Genomic DNA, 26,207 nt, shown 5'->3' with positions numbered 1-26,207 from the left:
AGAGGAGTCCCCACGTGCCGGTTAATTGTGTGTGTATGTGATACCATACCAGGCTGCACGTAATTGTTAGACGCAATACACGTACAGTTCTCCTCGAGAATATACAGCTCAAGAGCTCCACTTCTATAAGGTATTTGACGGGTATCCCTGATTCACACATGGAATACCCGAGCTCGAGAAAGATGAGTACGAGCTTACTCGTCACCTGCGAGATGACGAGCGATTCAAATGAGCGACGAGCCCCGTTAAAGGACTTAGGATCCATCCTGTTCGATTTTATACTTGTGAGAAAGTCTGTACACTCACACTATCGGAAAGTGCTTGAACACATGTGAGCAGATCTTTTTTTTTCTTTTTTCTTTTTTTTTTTGCACCACTGGAACAGTTTCGCGTTTCGTTGATTTTCAGTGAGACATTTTCGATGGTAATCGATTTGCTTAGTGCAGCCGACGTATACAACAGGCATGCAGAGAAATGGAAAGTGAGTTGAGGGGACTGAAATCGCCAGGCATATCGCTCTTCTGGTGATGGTCAAGGGTTGCGAAAAAATTGCAAAGTCACGATCGAACGGCCGGTAGTGTTGTACGTCTGTGGTGTGCATGACGGGAGCGCGCGGTAGGCATCCAGATAAGGACATTTACTCGAACGAAGTAATGCTTCGTACTGCACCCAACTAACTGTAGCTCTTAACATAACGTACGTCTTGCTAGCCCATTGTTCAACACGTCACCGCTCAGCGAAATGTGCTGAAGCGTATTAAGTAGATTTTGTGATAAGGGAGCAACTGAATATTTGACCAAGTAGATTTTGCATGCTTGTGAATATGGGCAAGCTACGATGACGTTTTTGCCGCTGACTACATAGACAAATTTATTGGTTGACAGTTCCCTACCCTTTTCAGCGCATATTCTTGGGGCAGCCTACCGCACTTGAAACGATAGGTCCAGTGCTCAAGGCGGTCATACGAAAGACATCATGCGCTCATCGCCGTCGTTATTCCCGAGCCCGCGGTTTTCGCCAATATCGCCAGACTCTCCAAAGGTGGCCTTCGGAGGCACCGGGCCGGGCAGCATCTCCTCGCTGTCGTCACCTGTGCAGTCGCCGCTGCCTGAAGAGACGGAGAGCGCTGGGCCCAACGAGCCTAATCGTGAGTGCTGAAGTGTGTGGCTTGTCAGCCTCTCTTGGATATCAACCACTGCTTCTTAATTTGTTAGGTTTGGTTTGGTTTGTGGGGTTTAACACCCAAAGCAACTAAGGCTATGAGAGACGCCGTAGTGGAGGACTCCGAAAATTTCGACCACCTGGGGTTCATTAACGTGCACTGACATCGCACAGCCCACGGACGCCTTGCTGTTCCCCTCCATCGAAAAGCTGCCGCCGAAGCCGGGATTCGATCCCGCAACCTTGGGAACAGTAGTCGAGCGCCGTAACCACTGCGCCACCCCAGCGGGAAGGAAAAGCAGAATGATAATTTGTTAGAAGAATTATGATATGTGTATAGTGTAGTGTCCACATCTTAGCGTGGCTGCCAGCCATCATTGCGCATGCGCTGACAGCGCTGACGGGCCAGCTGCAGACTAGCTGCGGGTGCACATGGTGCCTTGGGACCACCTCCGTATGCTTGTGCTGTCGACAAGCGAGTTTGCTAAGTGGTGTCAGTAAACAATATTAGTTATGCTAAAGCTCTGTTAACGATGACCTACAGATTACGCGTGTTACTAAACAGTGTCATGGCGTGTCTTTCTACCTTGAATGAGGAAGAAAAATTAGTTGTATGAGGTTTTACGTCGCATAAGAATGGGAAGGAAAACTGCATATATCACTGTACTATGTTCCTGCATTCGCCAAATAAAGAAGCCTGAAGTTCAGTGCTCCGTTCTCCCAGCGCACCCGTGAGTAGGAAGTGTTAATGCATGCACGTGTCAACAACCTTAGGAAAAGTTCATTTTCATGTATCACAGGTATTCTGTGAAGTGAAAATAGACGGTTTGTGAGGATATGTGGTTGTCACGTAAACCATAGATACAAATGGACCTAATTTACTTTTGTCTACTTTCACCCGTTTGCGCGTCCGGCGGCCTTCAGAGGGGCTGTCAATCTCAATACCAAGCGGTTGAGGAACAAACCAAACTCCTGCCTCATAATATTGTTAGGTGGTGGCATGAGAAGCGATGGAACACGGCGACACAACAGAAACAGAATGACGTGATGACATAACGATGAAATATGCTTTAATGGCCAGCGGGCCTGGCGCGAGCGCTCCGCTCCGCGCCACTGCCCGCTCGCGTCATCTTCGTAGCAATATGACACAGCAGTAAAGCTTTTCCGATCGAAACTGGCATGACCGCATTTATCGCGATTCTCTGACATGTGGAGCAGAGTATATACCAATGTCGGCAAGAAAAGGCGTCGATCGCTTTTATCGATTCCCCGCTAACAGGGTTCGTAGGGCCATGCCAACTTTTTTTTTTCGGCCTGACACATGCGTGACCCCATTTTCTTGCTGAAGCCTCGCGTGATGCAAGCGAAGCCACAAACCGCGCTGTTTTTGTCACGGGAATCTGCCAGCTGCTCGGCAGCATCGAGGCGGTCCGCTGTTTTCAAGCGCCCACTGAATGCGCTGATACAGGTGCACGTGTTTACGTTTTCCTATGATTCTTTGCTTGGTCGGGTGGGCACAGAAAAATGCTCTACAAAATGGGTCGGATGAGGGGCGAGCGCGCGAGTTCCATGGTACGATATATGCTACTAATAAAATCAAAAAACAAAGAACAGAAAGAAGTCAATGCGAAGACGATGTAGACTCTTAACTGTTCCTTTATTTATAGAAAAAATAATTTTATACATGCTACCTGGTACCACGTGCTCCCCATTTTTATTAAGTTATCGTTAAGCACCACCATAGCCTTTTAAAGGAGGCTGTGGCATCACACGCTGTATATGTCATAATTCTGTTCTGAAATGTTGCTCAGTATGCGAGAATAAATGGCTCCTTGGCTTTGATTGCGCGAAGGGAATTGCGGTTGGCAACCGCTTATTTTTTTCCAAACATCCACCTGACGTTGGCAGTACGCGATAGCCAACGGGGCGAGCAGCAAGTGCTTAGCGTATGCGACATTCTTTGATGTGACAAAGTCTAGCATATTTCGGCCGGATTTCGGGTCATTATGTCCTAATGTCTCGCATCAGTGGCCATATAGTGTCAAAGCGGCATATAATGTCATGAAGGCGAGTAACTGTCCAGCATCGGCATCTGTATAAGGTCTCCAAAACGTGGCAGGCTGTGCTTAGGGGTGCCACCTGAACAGCTAATGAAGATTCGGCACAAATCATAGGAGGACTCAGCAAAAAAGTAAAAGAAGCTGTTGGGAATAGAGGTAGTAATATAAGAATTGGAATAAACTGCCGAGTGAAAGAAAAATATTCTCATTTTCCTTCGGCTCAGTCAAGTTGATCCCCCTAAATATTTTTTCCGTCTGCGCTGATGGGTACTTTGATAGCCCGTGCGTTCGATCTCTTCAGCTCAGTACCGAAGCGGGGCTTAAAATAGCTGTGTTTCGCTTGGTGCTTCGCAGAGATATAGTAGAATCGGTTGTAGGTACTAATCGTTAGGCTGTGAATTGGAGACGCCTGGACGAATCTGACCACCCCGCACATCTTGTGCGCCGTTTAATATTTAGACATATATAAAAAAAGCCGCAGAATGAAAAGTTGGTGTGAACTTGACCTAATTAAATGTAGGTGTCCTCCCAAAAGTGAGACAGATCATGGACCCTCCTTTCCTCAAGAACTAACTTTGAAAAAATATAAAAAAAAGCTGAATGAAAAGGTTTTGTTACAGGGACTATCGCGTCTACTCTCAGGGCGAAGCTTGGGCGTCCCTTACTTCAAATCATCAGCCTATGCACAACCTTACTATACCATACACAACCATGCTTAACACAGCTTTCCATCGCATCACTAAGCTAACCCATATTAAACCCCCGTAATTTTTTTATAATGGAGAATTGATGTGTGTAGCATACATACAAGTAGCCCGATGGTTGGAGACAGTACGTAATCGATGCTTGTTTCTTCAAGGGTTTCTTTGCTGCTTTCGTACACAGTTCCTATTAGATGCGACTCATATCGCATCATGTGCGTGGCGGCTGCGATGACGGACTCAATGAGACATCCTCAAGCTCGTATTGAGGGACAGGTATTGAGCTACTGAAAACCCTCAAGAAGTTCCTTTATCTGCATGCGTCTGGCTTCTTATCCGAGCACTTGTGCAAGCTGGGTGCATGGACCTGTAGCACAGACGTCCAGGCGAGTATAACAACGAGATTAACCGGTTAAAGAAAAAAAAAGAACGTCCGACACTCTCGAAGACAGCCGACGGCCACCCTTATGTTTCTTGAAGCTCCAACCTCGTTTGATGAGTGCACCAATAAAATTTCATTTTCAAACATTGCATTATATTGCGCCTTTCATGACGTAATTTAAGGCCCCCTGTTTCACAGGTTGTGCCGTTTAACAAATACAGTAACACCTCAAGGGAGCAATGTCATCTCGCTTACTTCTTCTGAGGGGTTTGACTTGGGCTTACTTATACGAACAAACTAAGCATGTCATCTTCAACGCAGCGCCAATTTTACGTCACGCTACTTTAAGAGATTTAGCTTAACACGTGCGCAGGGTCAAGCGTAATGAATAAAGCGCTCTAGGGAACTTGCTACAAAATGCAGGAAAGGGGTGACCAACGGGAAGAGAAGTCACATTTCTGCCTTGCACTTAAATAACCCCATATAGTGAATCGTAGTCTTCGCGACATTTGTGTGATGAGTGAGCATACGTGAGCAGTGAGCACCGAGCACTGACGTCCGTCTGCTTCATGCAATAAAGTGTCGCTTCCTTTGGGGCTCCGCACCTCCAGGCCAACTCCGCGCCCTCAAGTCCAGTATAAAGAGGATGCTGACGGCTTCGTCGAGAAAGCAGTACTCGGGGCTGGACTTCAAGAAACGAGAGCTGACCAAGCACAGATTCGTCTTTCACCCACGTTCCAGGTTCAGGTAGGTGAAAATATAACTGGGTCCAGGGTACACTGTTGTTCTGGAGGCAGCGTTTCGCACAAAAAAAAAAAAAAAAAAAAAAACCCGAGTCGAGATCTGGGGTAAAATAGTTACGGACGGACCAAGTGCGCCTTCGCGGCGTTGATTCCTTGTGAGTGGTAGCACAATTCTTGCCTTCGAGAGGGGAATGAAGCATCGTAGCGTCCTGAGGCTGATATAAGTGTTGTCTGGCGGGCTGCTTGGAACGTGAGCTAAAAATAACGCGACGTTCAAGACAGTCGAAGGAAAGGGCGCCGGCCTCTTCACGGGAGGTGATAATGATATTTTGAACGAGGGTCAGTAAGCGGGGTGTACTATAGACGGTTATTGTTTTAGAAGAAGTGTATAGAGATTATATGTTTGCCCTCAAAGTACGTGACCTTTTCTTGTTTCCTGTATTCGAGATCGGCAACCCTGAGATCAATGGCATCCTTTTAAGACCTCTGCCTTGGAGCTTACGGTGGATCGAGTATGGCTGCGGAACCGGGCGTCACATGACAACGCCGAGTATTACTCGAGTGCTTTACTGAGTGCTTTACCGAGTGCTTTACGCCGAGTATTACTCGAGTGCGCCAAAGTTGCTTTACTTTCAGGCTTCGAAAGCTCTGTTACTGAGATGCTCAATGTGAATATATATTAGAAGAAAGTGTCGTCTAGATGCTTTAGCTGTGGCGCTTGAAGCATACGAGGCCAATAAACCAATCAGGGCGAAGGAACGCTCATATAATATGAAAGCATGTACGTAATATAAACGCCCAGCACGCACTGGTATTGTCAGCCCCAACCAGATAGTAAACAAATGTCTGCGGTTGAAACCATTCAGTGAGTACCAAAAACGCGATCCCTTCAGCGCTGAGTTATATCTCTGTATGAATCGCGTTCACTACTAGAGCAAAAAGAAAACAAACACGAGGGTCACACACATCCCAACTTAAGCAAGGAAGAAAACTTCAAATGAACGCATGCGCAAAGCACGCAGCAGACGAAGCACAATTGTAGATGCACAACAATTCCGTTTTGTACTAAAAGCGCACTGACACGACAGCAAAGTCGTCATCCCTGCGGGTAGCAAGCCAACGAGTGGGCCCATAGGTTTGACAGGATCAAAAAGGAATGCTGAGAAACCAAGTATAACGTGTGAAAGAATGAGCTTGGTAGATGGTGTTGTCACTGTCATCTCGCCCGCTGTTGTACACGCCGCTTGGCACCCTGTGTCTCAGCCTCCGACAACTACCGCGAAGGACCAGGCTTGATATCCATTTCAAGGCAGACTGAGTTCACCTGGCTCACCGCGTGACTACGGCTGAACCACGTGACACACATGTGACACACAGAAACCACGTGACACACAGAAACTGTGGACCACTCAGTGTCTGTCCATGTCACCTGCCAGCTGGCTACCAACTGCCAAAGCCACCACGCTTGTGTGGAGGACAGTGGTGTAGGGTGCCCAAGATGCTAGGGTCTTAGGGATGATATAGATTTAACCGGTTTGTACAAATGTGCCCGCGTGACCTATCACTCGGGATCCAAGTGTCTTGGAAGGCTAGATTCGGATCTCATCTTCCCATATTACTGATGAAGTCCGAGTTGGCAGCGCCTGACATTTCGGCCATGACACGTGGCTTCATAGAAGCCACTGACCATCCACCTGCCACAGGCATCCTTAATGGTAGATGCTTCGCACGCATTCCTGAAAAATCCAGTCTGCCTCCAAAGGAGGGGACCATGAGCAGAACGAAATGGGAGGCAATGATTCTGATCCGGTCTGAGATTCGGCGCCGGCCGCTCAAAATCACTTAGAGGCGTGACGTTTGCCCCCACGTGATAGCGCTCCGCGCTGATAATGGCGCTGGAAATTCCTGGTCTGGTCCACCCGTTTGATCCCATCTTACAGCCAGCGTTTCATTGGTTCATTAAGCTTTGTGATAGTTCCTCTCCTCTATGTCATCAGCTGCCATGTTATAGTGCGAAAGCACTAATTCAGAGTGTAAGTCAGAAATTATGGGATATTTGTGAGGCCTCGATCTTCGAACATTAGAGATGCCTCTGGCAGATGACAGTTGACAGGTGGAACGGCAGGACGCTGATTGGTGGGCAGTTTCTGTGATGTTATCTCGCAAAGTTGTCTTCGCGTTTGCTTACCTTCAACGTCTGCGTGGCGTCAGCAGTGATGCACGCGTCAACAGCGGGTGAGAAGATAGCGACAACGTCATCTACATATATGGTCTCCCATTATCTTCTCAAGCCGCTACTAGGTTTAGACATGTTAAAATTCAGATTTTTGTTTTTTATAGGACTGTTTCTGAGCTTCTTGTGTAATCTCATTTTTTTTGAACAACTGAATTATCACATCAGAGCGTGCACGTACGGCATTGTTTGCTATCGGTAGCCGGTTATCAACGCTGGCATCACATGGAAAACTACCAAACTCAGAAGGGCAAAATAATGAGTTGAAAAATGAATCATTACAAAAAACGAGCCCTGGGGATTACACTCACCATAATGCATTGAATTTATTATATGAAATCTGCCATGATTGTTTTGTAGGCGCGAAACACAATATCTGCCCCTTCTCTTAGCGGTAGTGGTGCTTTTCTAAACGCGTATAGTAATGCGTGGTCGACATTTTCTTTGCGATTTCTCTATAGCGAAATAAAAATTACGGGAGACACTTAAGCTCTGCCTTTAAGGGTATAACGCAAGAGCGTAGGTTGCCAACGCACATATATAAAGCCCCACTTTAACCAAGCCGTATAAATGTGTCGACGTGGCCTGTAGGGTTAACGTGAATGCAACGGTCCTGGCAGGATGGTTCTGATATCATCCTCCCATAGCAAAGAGGCCCGAGTTGGCAGCTGCTGCCAAACGTTTCGTCACGGCGCAGCCGCGCTGATGACTCTAAAACCTGGCGTAATATAGCTCGCTACAAAAAGTGCAGACTCTCTCTGGGTTCCTGAGTGGCTACAGCTTGCCACGGAGGAGCGATGCCGTAAGGGACGCTCTCGCTGAAGACAATGCTGTGCCGAGTCCGTGTCTTACCGTTGTTTTTGTGGCAGTTGTTAACGTGATAGCGTTAAATGCCCCCTTCAAATATATGGAGTCGCGGTTGTGAAGTCAAGGGCATGCCTTTGACAGGTGGTAGGTGGCAGGTGGTTGACAGAGGACGGGCACAGACGGCTCGTCGAGTTGCGTGGCGTCGCAAGCCATTTCACGTGGCTGCATTGACAGGGCGCTGCGAACTCGAGCCTCCCCTTTGAGATGGGATCTCAATCCAGCCCTCCATGATCCTTGGATCCCAAGTTAGGCACGATGCCCCCCAAGCAACGCAAGCATGCTCGTAAGGCTTGGTTAAGGCGGGGCTTTAACACCAATCAAGCAGTCCAAGCCACCCGATACCGCTCCCTCTGACCCATTGCGGGATGATCAATTAAACCTCTCCGCTTTGCCCTCTCCTAGCCATGACAGGTACTGCTTGGCCCACCTGCCACGGCTGGCAGGTGGCGCATTACAGCTACTACGTCGACGTCGACTACAACGCGGAATCCATAAACGTGCGTCTGAGAGCTGCGCTCTCGTAAAGGCGGCGGAGCCCACTGTGAAGGTTGAGTGCGCTTTCTAATTGGCACATCACAGGCGCTGGTGGGATGGCTTCATAGTGCTGACGCTGCTGATGAACATGGTGCTGGTGCCGCTACAGCTGGGCTTCTTCCGCGTTCACGGTTACGCCTGGGCGCTCTACTCGCTCCTCTCGGACGCCGTGCTCTTCTCTGACTTGCTGCTCAATCTCACGACCGGTACACCTTTCTTTCTTTCTTTCTTTCTTTCTTTCTTTCTTTCTTTCTTTCTTTCTTTCTTTCTTTCTTTCTTTCTTTCTTTCTTTCTTTCTTTCTTTCTTTCTTTCTTTCTTTCTTTCTTTCTTTCTTTCTTTCTTTCTTTCTTTCTTTCTTTCTTTCTTTTTTTTCTCTTTCTTTCTTTCTTTCTTTCTTTCTTTCTTTCTTTCTTTCTTTCTTTCTTTCTTTCTTTCTTTCTTTCTTTCTTTCTTTCTTTCTTTCTTTCTTTCTTTCTTTCTTTCTTTCTTTCTTTCTTCGACAGTGCACTGCAGCGCTGACCTATCGCATCCCCTCGTACACGGCAGGAGCGGGTTCCATCTCCATAGCTGTACCAATCTGGCTACCGACCGGTTTTACAGTTTGTAAAGAGCTTGCGCATCCACCTGCTGCAGTGCTCGAGAAAATAGGTCTTCGACCCCACTTCGAGCAGTCCAAGAGCATTGGAGTCAGCGCGCTGCTTGGTCAGGCTGTTCTTGCTCTATTAAAATAATAATAATAATAATAATAATAATAATAATAATAATAATAATAATAATAATAATAATAATAATAATAATAATAATAATAATAATAATAATAATAATAATAATAATAATAATAATCGTCATCTGCCCGGGTGTCGCGCTCGCGCAGGCATCGACGATCGCAAGCAGGGCGTCGTCATCATGGATCCCGAGGAGATCACCGTGCGTTACCTCCGCGGCTGGTTCTCCTTGGACCTTGTGAGCAGCATGCCGCTGGACTTCATCGTCTGGATGGTAGCGGTGCTATTGGGGCGGGCCAACGAGTCCAGCTCCACTCTGTGGATCCTGGCCAAGCTCATGAGCCTCGTCAAGCTGGTCAAGATTAGCCGCCTGTTCCGATACGGAGGACGCACCGAACAGATGATGGTAGGGTGCGCACTTTTAGTCTGTGTCGCGCACATGCGAGTGCGAGCGTTAATTCTCTAGCGCTGTGTGGGGCTCCGCCGCAGTAATTTGGCAGCACTCGGCTGAGCTGCGGGCAGACGCGAGGCACGAGCAAGGGAGGATTGAGTCGAACAGCTGTTACAAATACAGCGTGTTTTAACGTTTCCAACGTGAGTTCTTAAGCAAATGTGCCTAACGTTGGGTTACTGGCCCGACATTTGCGTCGTCCAACTTTGTGTGAAAATCTTTTTCTCGTACGTTCTCTGTATATTATATATATATATATATATATATATATATATATATATATATATATATATATATATATATATATATATATGACTTTTAAAAGTGCTGAGTCATGACACACTAGGAGTTACTAAAGAGCAGCCAACGCACATGCTTTCGCATTTCTCCAATGCAGGTCTCAGCAGTGCAACAGTGTGTGTGTGTGTGTGTGTGTGTGTGTGTGTGTGTGTGTGTGTGTGTGTGTGTGTGTGTGTGTGTGTGTGTGTGTGTGTGTGTGTGTGTGTGTGTGTGTGTGTGTGTGTGTGTGTGTGTGTGTGTGTGTGTGTGTGTGTGTGTGTGTGTGTGTGTGTGTGTGTGTGTGTGTGTGTGTGTAGTGCGCTGTAAGCAGTAGTGGAGAGCCAACTGACAATGAGCTGTTTACCACTGCTAGACCTTATTTATAAGCCTATTGATAACTACCAATTATTATTGCATGACTTGTAATGTATGAAAAAAACAAATAGTTACGGAAGCCAATGAAAACACAATACAGTTTTGTTTTTCATTTGTCGCACTCAGGCTTGGGAGATTAGTCCGGCCGTTTTTTACGTGAAAGATAGTTTATGAGAAAATACACGAAAATTTAGCCATATTACGCCAGTAGGATCTGAATCCGCCGACTTGGCATATCGCGTGCAATGCAAAACCTGTGTTAGAATTAGACCCTGCGTATAAGCTCAACTGCGCTAACAGCAAACGACTAATGCCTGCAGTCTCTATGTCTTATTAAACGCGGAGAAACTAGTTCTTTTTTTTTCTTTCTTTGGAATAACACGTAGTAAAAATTACAAGGGTTCAACGCTGCGGAACCAAATATTGAGCGGAAGCATTGGCTGCGCGTGACCGAGCGTTCTTCTTCTTCTTCCTCAGCCCACATGTAAAGCACCGCTTTAACCAAGCCGCATGAACGTGCCTTAGTGGCCAGTAGGGGAAAGGTGAATGCCAGGGTTCTACCAGGCTGATTCTGACATAACCGTCCCATGTGAAACGAGATACCCAAGTTGGCAGCTCCTGCCGACCACTTGAGTTGGTAGCCCAGCTCTCACCCTAGTGTCACGTGGGGTGTGACGTCACAGCGTCTCGTGGGTAAGACGTGGCTACCGGCCGCGCTACGCTGAAGGCTCGAAACCTAGAGTAGTATTGCTTTCGCAATAAAAGGAAATATTCATCTGGACTTTGAGTGAGTGCGTTTTCGACCAACTGCTCATTGCAGTCCTTAATAGTTTAAGAAACCAGCAGCTCCGAGATGCATTAAAGCGTGACCTTGGGCGACGTCATTGTACGCTGTGAATGCATCGAGTCAAATCTGACGACGGCTGGAAAAGGCTCAAACGAATATCCAACAAACAACGTAAGACGTTCTCAGGATAGCGCTTTAAGGTCCTTTCCTGAGAACACCGTTTGAATTCAAGCGATGTTCTACGGATATGCATGCTCTTTATTTGTTTTTTTTTTTTTTTTTTGCTTAGCTTGCTACTTTTGGGGGTATGAGATACCATTTGCCACGGTGCATATGCCCCAGAGTCCAGCTGCCTGGTTTATGCGCATGCAGCGGTTATCGGTAGTGACACTTTGTTAATGTTAATATGTCATATAAGTACTGTCCTTCTGTAATAGTCTGCTCTGTCTGTACCGCGCGCTGCAGTTCTACCAGACGACGGGCGTGTACCTTCAGCTGGGCAATATCCTGGCGCTCATCTTCCTGGTTGTACACTGGCACGCCTGTCTGCAGTTCTTCGTCGGTTTCATGATGGGCTTCCCGCCGGAATCGTGGATCTCTATCGCCAATCTGCAGGTCTCTCGTTCCTGGGTGATTTTCGCCCACTTTAATTCATTCCCTCGCGGTCAGGGGAGGAATTGTTACTGCTTCTTTTCTTTCCTGATAGCGGCCGGTTTCACGTCTTGCTTGTATGCGAGCCGTGTATCGCTTGCAACCGTGCCGCGGCGACCGCGTTTCGATGGAGACGAAACACAAAACGAGCTATTGTGCTACAGCAGCCTTTTCTTCCTTCCTTCCACTCTCTCCTCCACCGCTTCCCTCACGGCAGTGTTGAGGTCTCTGTCAACTGAGATGCGAAGCAGTCACTATACTTTTCCTTTTCTGGAAGCGACTCTGCGTTTTTTTTCGAATGCAGGTAAAATCATAAATAGCGCTTCAGAGGAGGTGATCTGACCGACTTTCTCCGATAAAAATTCACGAGGACCAATATTAGTATTGTTACTCATTCTCGGCAAATGGCCTGGGGCATGTATTGTAACGAAATCGGGCCTGGAAAAATTTTTGTTTATAGCAACCAGTCTTATATTAAATTATTTGGCACTGCCCAGAGGAACCGCGCAAAGATGCAGAAAACCCTACACTTGTCAAAGCAATGGGATAGAGGCCGTGTTGCTCAGATCCGACCTAGTCCTGTAATGGTAGGCCATCGCACAAGAAAGTTACCCTCCAGGAAACGACGTCTCCTTAGCGCCTAATCAGTCACGCCTCATGACTATGAAATCTCCTTAAATAAACGTTCTTACTAACTCACGCACTCGGTAGATAGTTTGTCACGGCTGCTCGATACCCCTGCATGACACGTTCAGATTGGTGTTAAGTCTTCGGAGACGCAGTGCGGCGATACCGACTGGCCGTGTGGTGCGCGTCTGGGGTGCCGCAGAATGAGCCCTGGTGGGTGCAGTACTCGTGGGCGGTGCACAACACAGTGTCCCTGATGATGACCAACAGCTACGGGGTGGCCCAGAAGACGCAGCTGCTGGTCGAGGAGTGGATCCAGGTGATGGGCATGTTCTTCGGCGCCCTCTGGCAGGCCCTGCTCCTGGGGTACGGGGCCAACCTTCTTGCTCACAAGGACTACACCAAGAACGTGCAGAGAGAGAGGGTAAGTCGAGCTTCTCTTGTTCCTTTCTGCCCTCTTCACTGATTAAACGTTTGCGTCATGGCGTTGTAACACCAGCCTGTTTCTTGCGGAAGCCTCAGCCAGCGAGTAAACATCACTAAAGAACAGCAATTTATTGAAAAAAAAAAAGACAATAAAAGCGTTCATAGAAGACAAGGTGCGCGCTGAATGCTACATCAGCAAAGTGTGCAATTGGCAAAGAAATTTTACGGGATCCTGTTGTGCGAAAAAAAAAAAAACACACACACATAAAGCTTGGAGCAGTGACGCCAGCTAAGTCCACGAAATGTCCCCTATTAGTACGTAGGGGAAGCACAGGATACATCCGCTGATATGAATACAAATTACTGTGCTGCGAAGCAGCGTTTACATCAATTTATTCCCGGATACGCGCATCCCTTAAACTTCTTGTTGACGATCGCGCATAGCAGCGTTATAACTTATACCACATGATCACTGGTCATACAATTGATGGTGCAAACAATAAAAATAAAAATAAAATAAATCGGTCAGAACGAATTGCTCTGGGAGATAAGAAATGAACTACCTAAAACACGATAGCTTTTGCAGTGACACAACAGGACGTGCAAACAGAGTACGCCAACAGTAGTAAGCGCTAGAGCTTTTGCAGTGCAACACGTGTGCTCCAGAACCCATGCAAGGTTACACAGAAGGCAAGGAAGGCAAGGAAAAAGAAATTAACGTCAAAAAACTAAACTAATTTGTAACTGCATGAATGGTGGGCCAAATGGAACAAAGTGATCATAAAAGGCGTGTGCATCTGTGTTCACTTGTGTGCAAAAACCTTATTTGAGACAACACTTTTAGTGTCTAAAGTTGCCCAAGTGTTGTCTATGGCAACGTCTTTAACCTGAACCGCTGGTAATCCAGAATGTCTGACCTGCACTAAGCCGCCCAAATGAAAGAGTGAAGATAAGAGATGTGAGAGAATAAAGTTTACGCTATATTCTGAAAAAGACGGTGTTAAGTGTAGGTTTAAGAGCAGCACACTTGAATCGGGCGGAGATCGGAGCGAACGCGGTAGAGAGACGCGGGCAGCGTAAGAAATGTGTGGGGCTGGACTTTCTGCAAAAATGAGTTTGGGAAGTGTCCAGCTCTGATTATGGGAAGGAGGGTTAAATAACCCTAGAATGCACGATGCAGCCTTGACGATGGCAGGGGAGGGAGGGATGACAAAGGGCCGGCTGTATGCAAGTAAGGGAATGTGAGTGTGGAGGGTAGATGCACGGAACTTTCTGCTGCGCCGAGGTCTCTGAAAGCCGCAATTAGAGGTATTCGTGCACGCTACGGTCTAACAGTCTAAGCGAAATGGAAAAATTGAAAACAGTGAAACGATTAGAGGCAGAGTTAGTACAGAAATCCTTTTAATAGGCGACTGCGCTTTGCTAATTTTGCGTAGAAATGGATTTCGAATGACAAGACGGCACACAAATTAATTGAACACATTGTTAATGATCAGCATGACAGGCATACGGATAATGAATTGTGATTATGTAAATGCATACAAAACATAAGCGGACAGTTTTGATAAAACAGCGCTTTTCATAATGCGTGTGTTTGGGTCGGAAACATTTACTTGTGAGGCACTTCAGAATTTAGAACCTGCACTGCCTAGCCGTCGGTGCAGTTCTTCAAATTCACGCTAAAAAACCGCTATAGTCAATCGCTTGCATCGGGATAAGTGCGCAAGAACATTACTGAGGTTTAACCCTGCTAAACCTAGTTTGGCGAAGCGAAAGCGTCGTTTTGCTTTGGTTAGGTTTGTAGGTTTATTCATGGGCAGAATCGTTTTGCAGCAATTAAAATGGCGAGACAATGGAATCGAGGACGCGGTCATTTACAAGAAGGGACACATGATGCCATATCCGCCATCAAAAGTCGAGTTGTGGTACACCATAGGTGGTACCATAGGTGCACTGTGACCTCTGGCTCATTGAAGGTCAAGCTGCCGGACAGGTTGTCCTTGGCTGATACATGGCATAGTGAAGCTTTCAAGGTCAAAGACTAGGCGGCGGAACACCAAAGGTGGTGCCATGGTTATGCTATATAGCCACACTGGTCTCTGGCTCGTTGAAAGTCAAGCGGCCGGACAGATTGACCTTGGCTGATAAATGGCATAGTGAAACTTTCAAGGTCAAGGACCAAGCGGTGGTACATCATAGATGGCACCATGGTTAAGCTATATAACCACACTGTGATCTCTATATTGTTAATGGTCAAATAGCCGGCCAGGCTGAGCTTGGCTGATACATGGTGTAGTGAAGCTTTCGCTTCAATCGAAAATTCCGTCATAGGTGCGCGTTGGCCAATAGTCCTCGCTTATACACCATTTCGCAAGTTGATCCCAACGCTGCGGGGGGTATGGGAAACCTAGGCCAGTCGGAATGGCACCCGCAACACGAATCTGCTCTCACGCTTCTGTTACCAACGGTGTCACAGCAGGGTATGTAACACAACCGTGAAGTGCGCCTCATCATGATTGGTCCTGATCACCTTTATACCCTTCGTATAGCGCTGCAAACAGCTAGCAAAACTAAGTATAAATTAATTCTCTCGAGCCTCAGATAAACCCAATTAGCTGACGCACGCCACGTGTGGCTTCGACAGTGGGCACGAACTCACACCTGTAAACGCGAACAGGTGGCGTAAAAAAAAAGCACTATGGGCGTGCTCATAAAATGCATACTCGCCTCGCTTGGCTCTGTGTTGCGGTTATGCTATCCATGCGGCAATCTGCAGCGCAGGTTTCCTATGCTCAATATGTCAGGATGCGAAAGCAAGACAACGTCAACGTTTTCATGACGTCGCATTTTGTTTTCAGAATGAAATGACACACGAGAATGCAAACCACAGAAAGTAAATGTAAAGTTAACGAAAAAAAAAGTTTTTGTCAGATGGTCTGCATGCTTAATTACAATTGGTGACTGCTGATTTCGAAGCAGCAAAAAGCATGAATCACTTTACATGGTTCACTTTTTAGAACGTATTTTTTTTATTTTCCAAAATCGCGAGTTTGGTCCGTGAATCGATATGTAGGTAGGCGCTGCTTGCGGTGTTGTGAAACGGCACAGCCTTACATTCAAGATATTTTAGAATGAAAAACGCTAGCAAAACGATTAATTTTCGTTTAATTTCATCAACTTATTGAACGAGTAAAGCTGCGCGAAAAAGACGGGACGGAAGAAACACACAGGCACAGACAAGGCGCAGACTTCCAAGTAGTTTTATTCACGAGACAGCTGGCTTATATAGCCTCTAAACAAACCAAAAACACTATCGCGAAAAACGCTCGACAGTTACAGCACATTATGGCAGAATCAAAGCGACTGTGGAACCCGAACATGCCCTTCCAGATACTCTATCTCCTGTCTCGATAGCGATACTGACGGCCTTGTTTGTGCCCGTGTGTTTCTTACGTCCCGTCTTTTTCCCGCAGTTTTGCTCGTTCAATAAGTTGATAACGTTACCGCCAGCAGTATGCAGTATCACAGATATCTGATTTAATTACCATTGTCCACTCGATAAGCCATCCAAAGCAACGCCGAGGAAAGTGAGGCGCGTGGGGACACTGATTATGCTGGCGTTTACATAACAGCACAAAAAAGACGTGTTGCATAATTACGCGAGAACTACCATCACGCTCTCTGCTGTCATGTATTCTTCGGTATTCGCCCTTTGCCTTTTATAGAGAAAGCATCTTATCAGCTACTTGATAGCTGTGTTGGCTCTCTTCTTTGTTCTCACCGGAATAATCGAGGAGCGGCTGGATTATCCGAAATGAGTGCAATTTATTTCATTTTTGCGGCTGATCCTTCAACGATTTCGCCAGAACAGTCATAAGGAGAGCGCCGCGCTAATCAATCGCATACAAAATTGAGTAACCAGATACAAGTGCGGTCTTAGCTGAAAAAATAACTTTCATCGAACACTGCGAAGCCATCTTTGCACTTTTGCAAAACCAATATGTTAAATAATACATACTTGCTCGATTTCTTAAGGCGTGCATACGCACAAAAGCGGCGATGCACATGGACACGCTAGAAAGGCTACAAACTGTACAAAAAGCGCCAAACTTGTTGAAGCGAGAACAGCGTCACTTTTGCTCATGTTTGTTAGGCTTGATACGAATTGAAGAGAGCAAAAAAAAAAAAAAAATGACGAACATCGACATTTCGAAGAATCTGCAAGTCCCATACCCTGAGCCCTTTGTTGTGTCATTGTGTTTTTCGCTATATGTCTTCTAGAGGTCCTGTAGATGTATAAAATAAATTTTACAGTCGTCTACCGCTTTGACTCTTCCCTCTGGTTCTGGGGCAGTGTACCTGAATGAGCAGGTGTACCCTACACTATGCCTGAGACGCCCTGGCGCCATTAAAATCCACCATCATCATCATCATCATCATCAGCAGCAGCAGCAGTATGCACTAACACGTGCAAGAATTCTGAAATGATCAAATGAAACATTGGGCATGAAATTAAGACAGTTGTAGCCGTAAACTAAGCAATATGATCATGTGAGCTGTAATAAAACTTTATTCGTTGAAAACCGGCATCTAAAAAGTTTTATCTATTTGCAGGATCTTTGCAATCGGACCGTGCTTAACGCGCTCGCCATTTTCCTACTCAGTGTTCGCTTTGCCGATTAGTTTTTCTACCTATAGTGCGTTGCAAGCGATAGTGTGTAGCAAGGTATGCAGTGCTTTTAGCGATTTCCATAAGGCACTGAAAGTGGCAAAGGAACATTATGCGGTTTTGTACAGTACGCTAAAATACTCAATGCTCTAATAGAGAAATAGTGGCATTGAAGGAGCAAAAATTTGAGTTCCAAAGAGCAAGTAAGCAGAGCCTTATATATAAACCGGGGTGATTTAAGAACATGAAATGATCAATTAACTTCAGAGCTGCTTAAAAAGTTGCAGATATATTGTGCTAAGAAAACTTTCCTCTGTTTCTACACTGTCTCAGTCATAACCCAAAATGTACCAAGAGCATAGACGAATGCTCACTAAATATCAATCCTCAAAAGGAAGTTTGTTGAAAACGTCAAAAATTACTGACCCATATTTCCTTACGCTTCGTTGCTTGCAAGATCAGTGGTGTTACAAATCAGGAACTATTTAGTTTTCAAAAGTAATAGTAGAAAACGAACCACATTCTGATAAAAAGAAATACAATGACATTTATATTTTCATCGTGCCACGTCATGTTTATTCCCGTCAAGGTTTTTCGTGAAGGCGCTAGCATTGCATACGGGGTGCGTTGTAACCGGGGTGGTAGCCGCCTCTGCCTCATTTGAAAGGAGGCGCTATTATAAGACGCTCTCGATGCACAAGGGGAGACGAAGTTCGATACATATGGAGGGGCGGGGTAGCACAAGAAAGCACACAACTTGCAGTTTTACGCTATCTCCACCCTAATGTCAAAATAGCGCTTGTAGGCTGTTTATACGATTAAGCGATCATTATCCAGCAAGCATAGATATTTACTGTATTAGCGGACTAAACATGCACCGATTCACTATAAAAACATTTATAACGAATAGCTGTGCCGCTCCAATGAAAGTGCTCTCGAATGCATCCCAAACTCCTTTTTTTTTTTTTTTTTTTTTTTTTTTTGCGAAAAATAATGTTTCGCTTGCGCCTGTCTTCTAAAATTCTATGATTTTTATTTATTGGGGCTACACAAATCCGGGGAAACGTGCCAAATTCTGGGAATCGATCGCTTACCTGTCACAGTTCTCCTAAGACACGTATCGAGCCGTTTTGACCATCAAAAACAAGCTTCGAGTGGCGCATCAACGTCTGATAAACGCTACCGGACGGTCAGCCCGGCGACGAGAACACAGAGGTTCTTCTCGCTTGCAGCTTGATATCTGAGGACATGGTACGTGAGAAAGACTCGTGCTTTAGAGGGATGATATACTATGTACAGCAGAATGGGTAGGGCAGACAACAAAAAACACTGTTGGCATCACTGTTAGCCTGTTGTACCTGTGTCATGTTATCTTTTTTAGTCTTCCTGTTGTGAGCTCAGATCTTCACACAATGGGCTTAGGTCCCTTGTTAGCGTTTTTCCTCGGGGAGACATGAGGTGTTGGTGGCCTTATTGCAACGCAAGTGTTGTCAGCAGATAAATGCGGTTGTTGATAACCTCAGACAAATGACTGATGGGTCTGCCACACCTGTTACTAAGGTATGGCGCTATCTGTGCGCAATATGTTTTTAAAGAATGATTTGCATAACTGTCACGTTAGTAATTTTTCTGCGCAAGATTGTATGTGTGACACCTTGCCAATTTTTGAGCTGCTTTATTTTTTGAGCGCAGGGTAGCAGTGGGTCTCAGCAAGTCAGGCGGGCGGATGAGGCTATGGAGAACGCAAGGGTCAAGTTAATGAAGCTTGCATATGACTGGTCTAATTGGATGTATACATGGTATAGACTTTCGTCTTGCAGTGGGTATTGTCCGGCTGATGATGATGATAATTCTTTAAAAAAATATAAAATGCCATGATACAGCTGCGGAAACATAAGGGTTTCTAAACGGCGTGCATGGAGCTCTAGCCCGAAGGCAGATGTTTTAAAAATTATTTGTTATCTCGGACTCCGTTTTCTCTAAAGAAACTTTTGCACCTGGAAACGAGGGCAGTCATCATCATCATCATCAGCAGCAGCAGCCTGACTATACACACTGCAGGGCGAAGGCCTCTCCCATATTTCTCCACTTAACCCGGTTCAGAACGAAGGCAGTACTACTTTCTGAATGAACTCTGTTTAAATTAGACGCGTAGCTGGCTGCTTATGGCGCACACGATGCAGCCTTTCGGCGCCTGTGATTCGCCGCTTAGCATGTGCGCACGCACGCACGCACGCACGCACGCACGCACGCACGCACACACACACACACACACACACACGCACACACACACACACACACACACACACACACACACACACACACACACACACACACACACACACACACACACACACACACACACACACACACACACACACACACACACACACACACACACACACACACACACACACACACACACACACACACACACACACACACACACACACACACACACACACACACACACACACACACACACACACACACACACACACACACACACACACACACACACACACACACACACACACACACACACACACACACACACACACACACACACACACACACACACACACACACACACACACACACACACACACACACACACACACACACACACACACACACACACACACACACACACACACACACACACACACACACACACACACACACACACACACACACACACACACACACACAGCTTTGAGAGCACTGCTTAGTCCTGCATCGGAGAAATGCGAAAGCATGTGCGTTGGCTGCTCTTTAGTAACTCCTAGTGTGTCATGACTCAAAACTTTTAAAAGTCATGCCTGAACACTAGTCATGGTCATGACTTTGACTCCATAGTCATGTACATTGGCTCTCTCACCTGGCTGGCTTATGACAAGTGACTAAAATATTCTTACACCGTGCTAAAATATGACTCATATGACAAGAATAGGCATGACATGACATTTATATACCACTTGCCATTACATACATATTCATGAATACCAGCCTCATCTTAATTTGAAGTTACATCACGCGTTACATTTTGCTTCTATATTATGCATCTATGATTTTCTGCTACGTTTTGCGGACACATTTTCGTAAACATAGCCAAGTATGGCTTTCGCCTTAGCAAGGCATGGAAAGCCGTCCTTGTCAGCAAGTAGCGGAACACGTACTAAGCAGGTAAAACGTTCTATTCACAACTAAGATTTTAACGGATAATGAACAATATGCGTACAGTTGGCCGCGCGTATTACAAACATCAAGAAGCAAAAAAAAAAAAAAAACACGATACAGGACCTGCAGTCTGTGAAGTTGTCAAGGAACGCGTGCTCACGTGTGGTGCCAAGGACGACCTGCTTGTACGAATTTTCATTTTTTGTTCCTTCTGATATGTAGAGCCTGCTGATGAGTTAGGCTTGAACCAACAGCGACATTCTTAAAATTAATCGCGAGAGCTATCACGCAAGGTACACTCCGGTCTCCAGAGCAAGAACTACTTTTTCATTTCACAGACCGACGGTACTGCAGGGGCACTGAACAAGAGGACGGAAACGAGTCGTCTTCGCAAATTGTTGGTCAGCAAACTGAGACACCCCCTTTTTCTCCTCTCCTCTCTTTGCTGACTTTTGTTTTGCCGACAGCATATTCATGGGACTGTCGAAGGTCAGGGCCTTGTTGTTATAACAATGGCGTAGCCTCGCTGTGCTTGTTCCTTAAACGTGCAGTGCGTGCAGCGTGATGTGAGGATTCCCGGCTCATTCAGCAGAGAATATGTACTCCGTGGTGTGCTAGTGTAACGGCTGCCGGTTTCATGCACTAGAATCTTTCCCCGATCTCGCGTTGCCAAGAGCACTAAGCGTTGTTCGTCATCATCCGTCGGCCTGAATGGATGCAGTGCTCCTGTACCGACAGAGGCAGTAAGAAAAATCGTGGTGAACTGTCACGTGCAACATGTGAAGAGTCCACATGCAGAGCTCAAACTAGATATCATTGCTGTGAGCCACGCGCTATCAGTGTTTCCTGTGGTTAAACAAAAATGTCACGCATTGTTGTCGAGTATTGCTTCTTTTTCCTCTTCTCTCGGTCATGCGGTAACCGCTGGCGTATTGTCCGCCGAATGCGCGAAGTGTCAGCAATGTTTTATAACCTCTTCGGATACCGCTTGTCAATTATTTCAAAAATAATTTGTTTTTTCTATAAAGAATTTTCCGAAGAATTCCAGCTTGTAACGCATAACAGCAGCTGCTTTCTACGGGAATTTCCTTTGTGCAAGACTGCATATATGTTGTGAACTGGAACATCGGAACCACCACACGGTTTATCATTTGAGCGCTCGAGGAATAGTAGTCACTTATTTCTTTCTGAAGATGCATGTGCGATGCTATAGAAACCCAGTATGAATTGGTACTGTTGAGGATTGTGAAACCTGTCTGCACGACCATGTCGGGGGGCGCGATACCAGACCTATGCTCTTTTGAACATTGCGTACTGCCGTTCGATACAGATAACACTACGTTTACCCCAATAGAGGAGGGGTGCGAAGAGAGGGCGCTGTATTCGTCTAAAATAAGAGAATTCGCTCCTAGGCGTAGCGCATATTCTTTGGAAGTGCTGCGAATTCGCTAAATACACATATCTGCACATGGCGCCTGAGAAAGCTAAGCGTAGCGCTTTCCGCATTGGGATGTGCCTCAAAGTAACAGGTGCGCATGTGCGCTTTTCTGCATGCGCCTCTGACTCTTCACGGCTGCCGCTAACGCTCAACTCACCCAACACGCTATCGATCGAGGTCAGCGGAAATTGCCGAAAGTGTCATTGTAAAACAGCCGAACTTTAAGTGGCATTTTTAGGCAGCGCGCGCGAAAACACGGTTATGCCTCTACCCTGGATGTGCAAAGCCATGGATGCGGCTATCGAAAGACCGTATGTTTAGGTAGTTACATAACTGCAAATGCTTCTCAGAAAGTACTAGTTTCTGTTGGGCGAAACTCTCTGTTGAAAACTTGTGTACTATATAGTGCATGCCTCCGTGAAGTCGTAATTATCGGAACCCTTGCTAAGGTACAGAGCTGGGGGAAATGTCTCCGGGCTTGCTGAGTTTGCTTTTCAGCCGCGTTAACATAGCATTTGCGATGTCTCCGAAGCTTAGTGCCTGAGCAGGAGTCTCATCTTCAGCTCTGTCTTGCTAGCACCATAGGCGCCGAATATACCCAACTCTATTTTTGAAAAGCAAATCACGTGACCTGGTAACTTCTGATCTGTCCTCTAAATAATTTTCTTCCTGCTACTTTGAAGCAGGCTTTCTTATTTATGATCAGTGTGATCAGGAGCAGATCATTTTAAACAGACGCAGGTCGCTAGAGATCATAAGTCTATAGTTCATGCAAACGACGAGAAGGGGTAAAGGATAGGATTATTTTAGCACCTTTGATCTTAGATGGGCTACGCAGGAATTTATACTCCTTGATGAGAAAAGGATGACAATTGCATTTATATCCCCTGCCGTCGGCTTTAACTATGCACGTAGCTTCTGAAGGCCATAATATAGTTTTGCAGCCTCCAATTGTTAGACTATAGTAGAGTTACCGCAGTGAACGAGAAACGTGGCCATTCATTGGCTGTCATATGCTCCGCCCCCACAACGCAGTTGCAAGAAGTAGAGGAGTTCATGGCCTTCTACGATCTTCCCGAGAGGTTGCAGGCGCGCATCCGGTCGCACCTGACCGCTCAACAGATGTACCTGAACGACAAGGACATCCTCTCCTCGCTATCCGGCACACTGCGAGAGGTGAGCACAGCCGAAGCACAAGGGTCAAGCGGGAAGCCGCACGGGCCGATGAGAACGACTTCATGTTTTAATAACGTCCCAAAACAACTTAGGCAACGATTGTACGGAAGATGGAGGCGAAAAGCTAGGCGCCTGTGTGCTGTGCAATGTCAGTACATGTTAAAGAACCCAAAGAAGTCGAAATTTCTGGAGACCTTCACTACGGCGTCTCTCATAGCTTGAGTCGCTTCGGTAAAAAGTTTTTAAGTAACTGGTAACTATTTAACCGCTTGCCTTCCATTTGGAAAGAAAATACATCTATACTGTTATTTGAAAAAATGAAGGCTTTCTTTTTCGGTTTTAAGTGCCCTAAGTTAATGCTGACATCGCGTTCGTAGACCATGTGAATTCTGTGTGGGGACAGCGATAAATGAGCGGCCGATGCGACACGGCTTCGCCGTTATTAGTACGCATCTTAGGTGACTTGGCGTTCATCACTCATTCACAGAAGAGTGTGCGTTTTATGTTACACTCACACTATAGACGGTCGTTGGGCGATATCACCTTTTGAGTTGTCCGTTGTCTCCTGCCCAGCCTCACTTTGGTGCAATTTAGCGGTTCCTCTCACCCAACCTCGTGTTAATGCTGCGCTTTTCATGCATGCATTCGCGAGCCCTCCCTCACCTTTTTAGGTAACGCCCGCGCACGATGGCTTTAATTGGTATTGAGTGCTTAAAGCCTGGCTCCGTAGGAGAGAGGTCTCTAGTGACTCAAGCACAGGTGGAGAGGAAAGTAAAGAGAGAGAGATAGACAGAGAGAGAAAGCGGCTGGTGGCCTGCGTCACACACTTTTGTATATAAAGGAAAAATATCTTTCACCGTCTTAGGTTTCAGAAAATGTATTAATGGTTCGTATTAAAACTCACTGACAAGAAAGAATAAAAGATGACAACCACTGACAAGAATACGACATGACACACCCTGCTTCGTATTCATGCAGTCCTACGACATACACGATCACGGGAGGGGGGGGGGGGGGGTCAGACTCCTCTTAAATTCCGGTGGGAGGTCTCAGACACCTCGAAAACCCTCTGACTTTACGCCCTGTTGGTACTGTAATTAAAGCAACAAGCATATATAAACAGTGCTCATTGCAGTTCTTATACGTGGCCCCGAATCTACAGAGCGCCATTGCTCTAGTTCAGTCATGAATCCGTGCAGAATAGCGTACGAAAAGAGGGAACTATATAGTGCTGGCGCTTACTTTCACCTGCCACTTTGCTTGACTTTCTCACCGGCTTGGATGCAAAGATGCTCCGCATGTGTTCAGCCACACGGAGCCCTGTTAGAGATAAGTGACCCTGCATACCGCACGAGGTACAACGGGCGCCATAGTGCTGCGACACGTCATCAGCGGGCATTGTGTTTCCATTGAGGTTCCTACCAATGGTTTCCCTACGCACCCCTTAAGAGTGTGTACACTCTTGTTCTATTTTTTTTTTTCGCACTAGCTAAAGGTGAGTACTGCTTTAACTCTACGCTCAACACCCCCTTCACCAAATTGCAATTCCTGGGGAACCCCTTTTTTTCAAAGCCTCCAATGCGCTCTTTCGGAAAAATGCGCCTGGTTTTCTCATAACTACCACTGGCTATAATCGTCAAGCTGGGTTAATTATAAAGTTAACTGGTGATTTTATAAGCTAACTGCATATGTATGTATAGCAATCCTTACAGTAAACTATGTCTTCCGCGCAAGGAGTATGCTCTCGAAACCTTTTTTTTTTTGTTTATAACTCCCTTTTTGTTTTAGGTAGATTAAGCTTAGTTTGCTGAAAAATCTGGCGTAATTTATAGTGATTATTCTTATCCTTGTCCCCGCTTTGAACGAATGTCTTCGAAGGATCTTGCTGGTAATGTTATGGTCACCTACAATATCACTGCTTAAGACAAAGTTTTATGCAGCGACGATAAGTTAGAAGAAACCAAAGCGCTCTATTTTACTTGCAGCCAGAGGGTAAGCAACCCAAGTAGCCGGCCAATGGCGCGGACGCTTTCAATGGAACTTTGAGAAGCTCTTCTTGTTTCCTGTGAACCACAAAGCTTAAAGAAAACTGCGTACTTGTTTCTCGTGAGCGAAGTAGAAGTCATATATTCAAGTCGCGTTTGCAATAGCGATTTGGATAAAACAGTTTAATGAGATCAGAGCCCCTATTCGACAAGCTTATATTATCCAATCCGGATCTATCTGGTCCACTTAAATTGGTTGGGTAAGCTTGCAAGCGTCCGTTGGAAGCAAAGGAATCATTCGCTAATTAGGGATCCTACCTCAGCATTGGCTGCATCATGTAGCCAGTGGTTATCCGACGCGTGTGGCGAGTGGCGATGGTTGTCGCCGAAGGCGGAACCCGCTACCTTGTGATTTCTATGAATGGCAACTCGCTGTGTCATGTTGCCGTCATACTGATGTCCGGCCAAATGCAACGGAGGTGGGAAGCTTGTGGAATACTGCCCCTGGAAGTCGTCAGGGGCCCGTCTCTTTGGCATAGGTCGGCGGACTCACTCATGAGTCAACACACTCTGGCTCACTCAGGCTCACATTCAGATCGTGATCTGAGTCGTGAGTGAGTCCGGACTCGCATTTCAGATCATGATCTGAGTCGTGAGTGAGTCCGGACTCACACCCAGGACTCGCACTCAGATCATGATTTCCGGACTCACACTGAAATCGTGATCTGAGCCGTGAGTTCTGACTCACACTCAGAT

General features: G+C 46.1%; 1 protein-coding gene across 1 annotated transcript in view; it reads left to right on the top strand.

The window, feature by feature from the left end:
* Positions 1-791: 791 nt before the first annotated feature.
* Positions 792-26,207, top strand: part of LOC146200087 (potassium/sodium hyperpolarization-activated cyclic nucleotide-gated channel 1-like) — a 52,978-nt gene continuing 27,562 nt past the window's right edge. The window contains exons 1-7 of the mRNA XM_084592269.1: positions 792-1,147; positions 4,916-5,051; positions 8,727-8,887; positions 9,557-9,813; positions 11,765-11,914; positions 12,780-13,001; positions 23,326-23,466. Coding sequence (XP_084448395.1) covers positions 976-1,147; positions 4,916-5,051; positions 8,727-8,887; positions 9,557-9,813; positions 11,765-11,914; positions 12,780-13,001; positions 23,326-23,466 — 1,239 coding nt within the window. The 5' untranslated portion in view covers positions 792-975. The remainder of the gene's footprint in view (positions 1,148-4,915; positions 5,052-8,726; positions 8,888-9,556; positions 9,814-11,764; positions 11,915-12,779; positions 13,002-23,325; positions 23,467-26,207) is intronic.

Source organism: Amblyomma maculatum, chromosome 2, assembly GCF_055883805.1.
Source record: "Amblyomma maculatum isolate TAMU_Amacu chromosome 2, ASM5588380v1, whole genome shotgun sequence".
NCBI lineage: Eukaryota > Metazoa > Arthropoda > Arachnida > Ixodida > Ixodidae > Amblyomma > Amblyomma maculatum.
The sequence above is the reverse complement of the archived record's forward strand: the minus strand, read 5'-3'. Positions and strand labels throughout refer to the sequence as shown.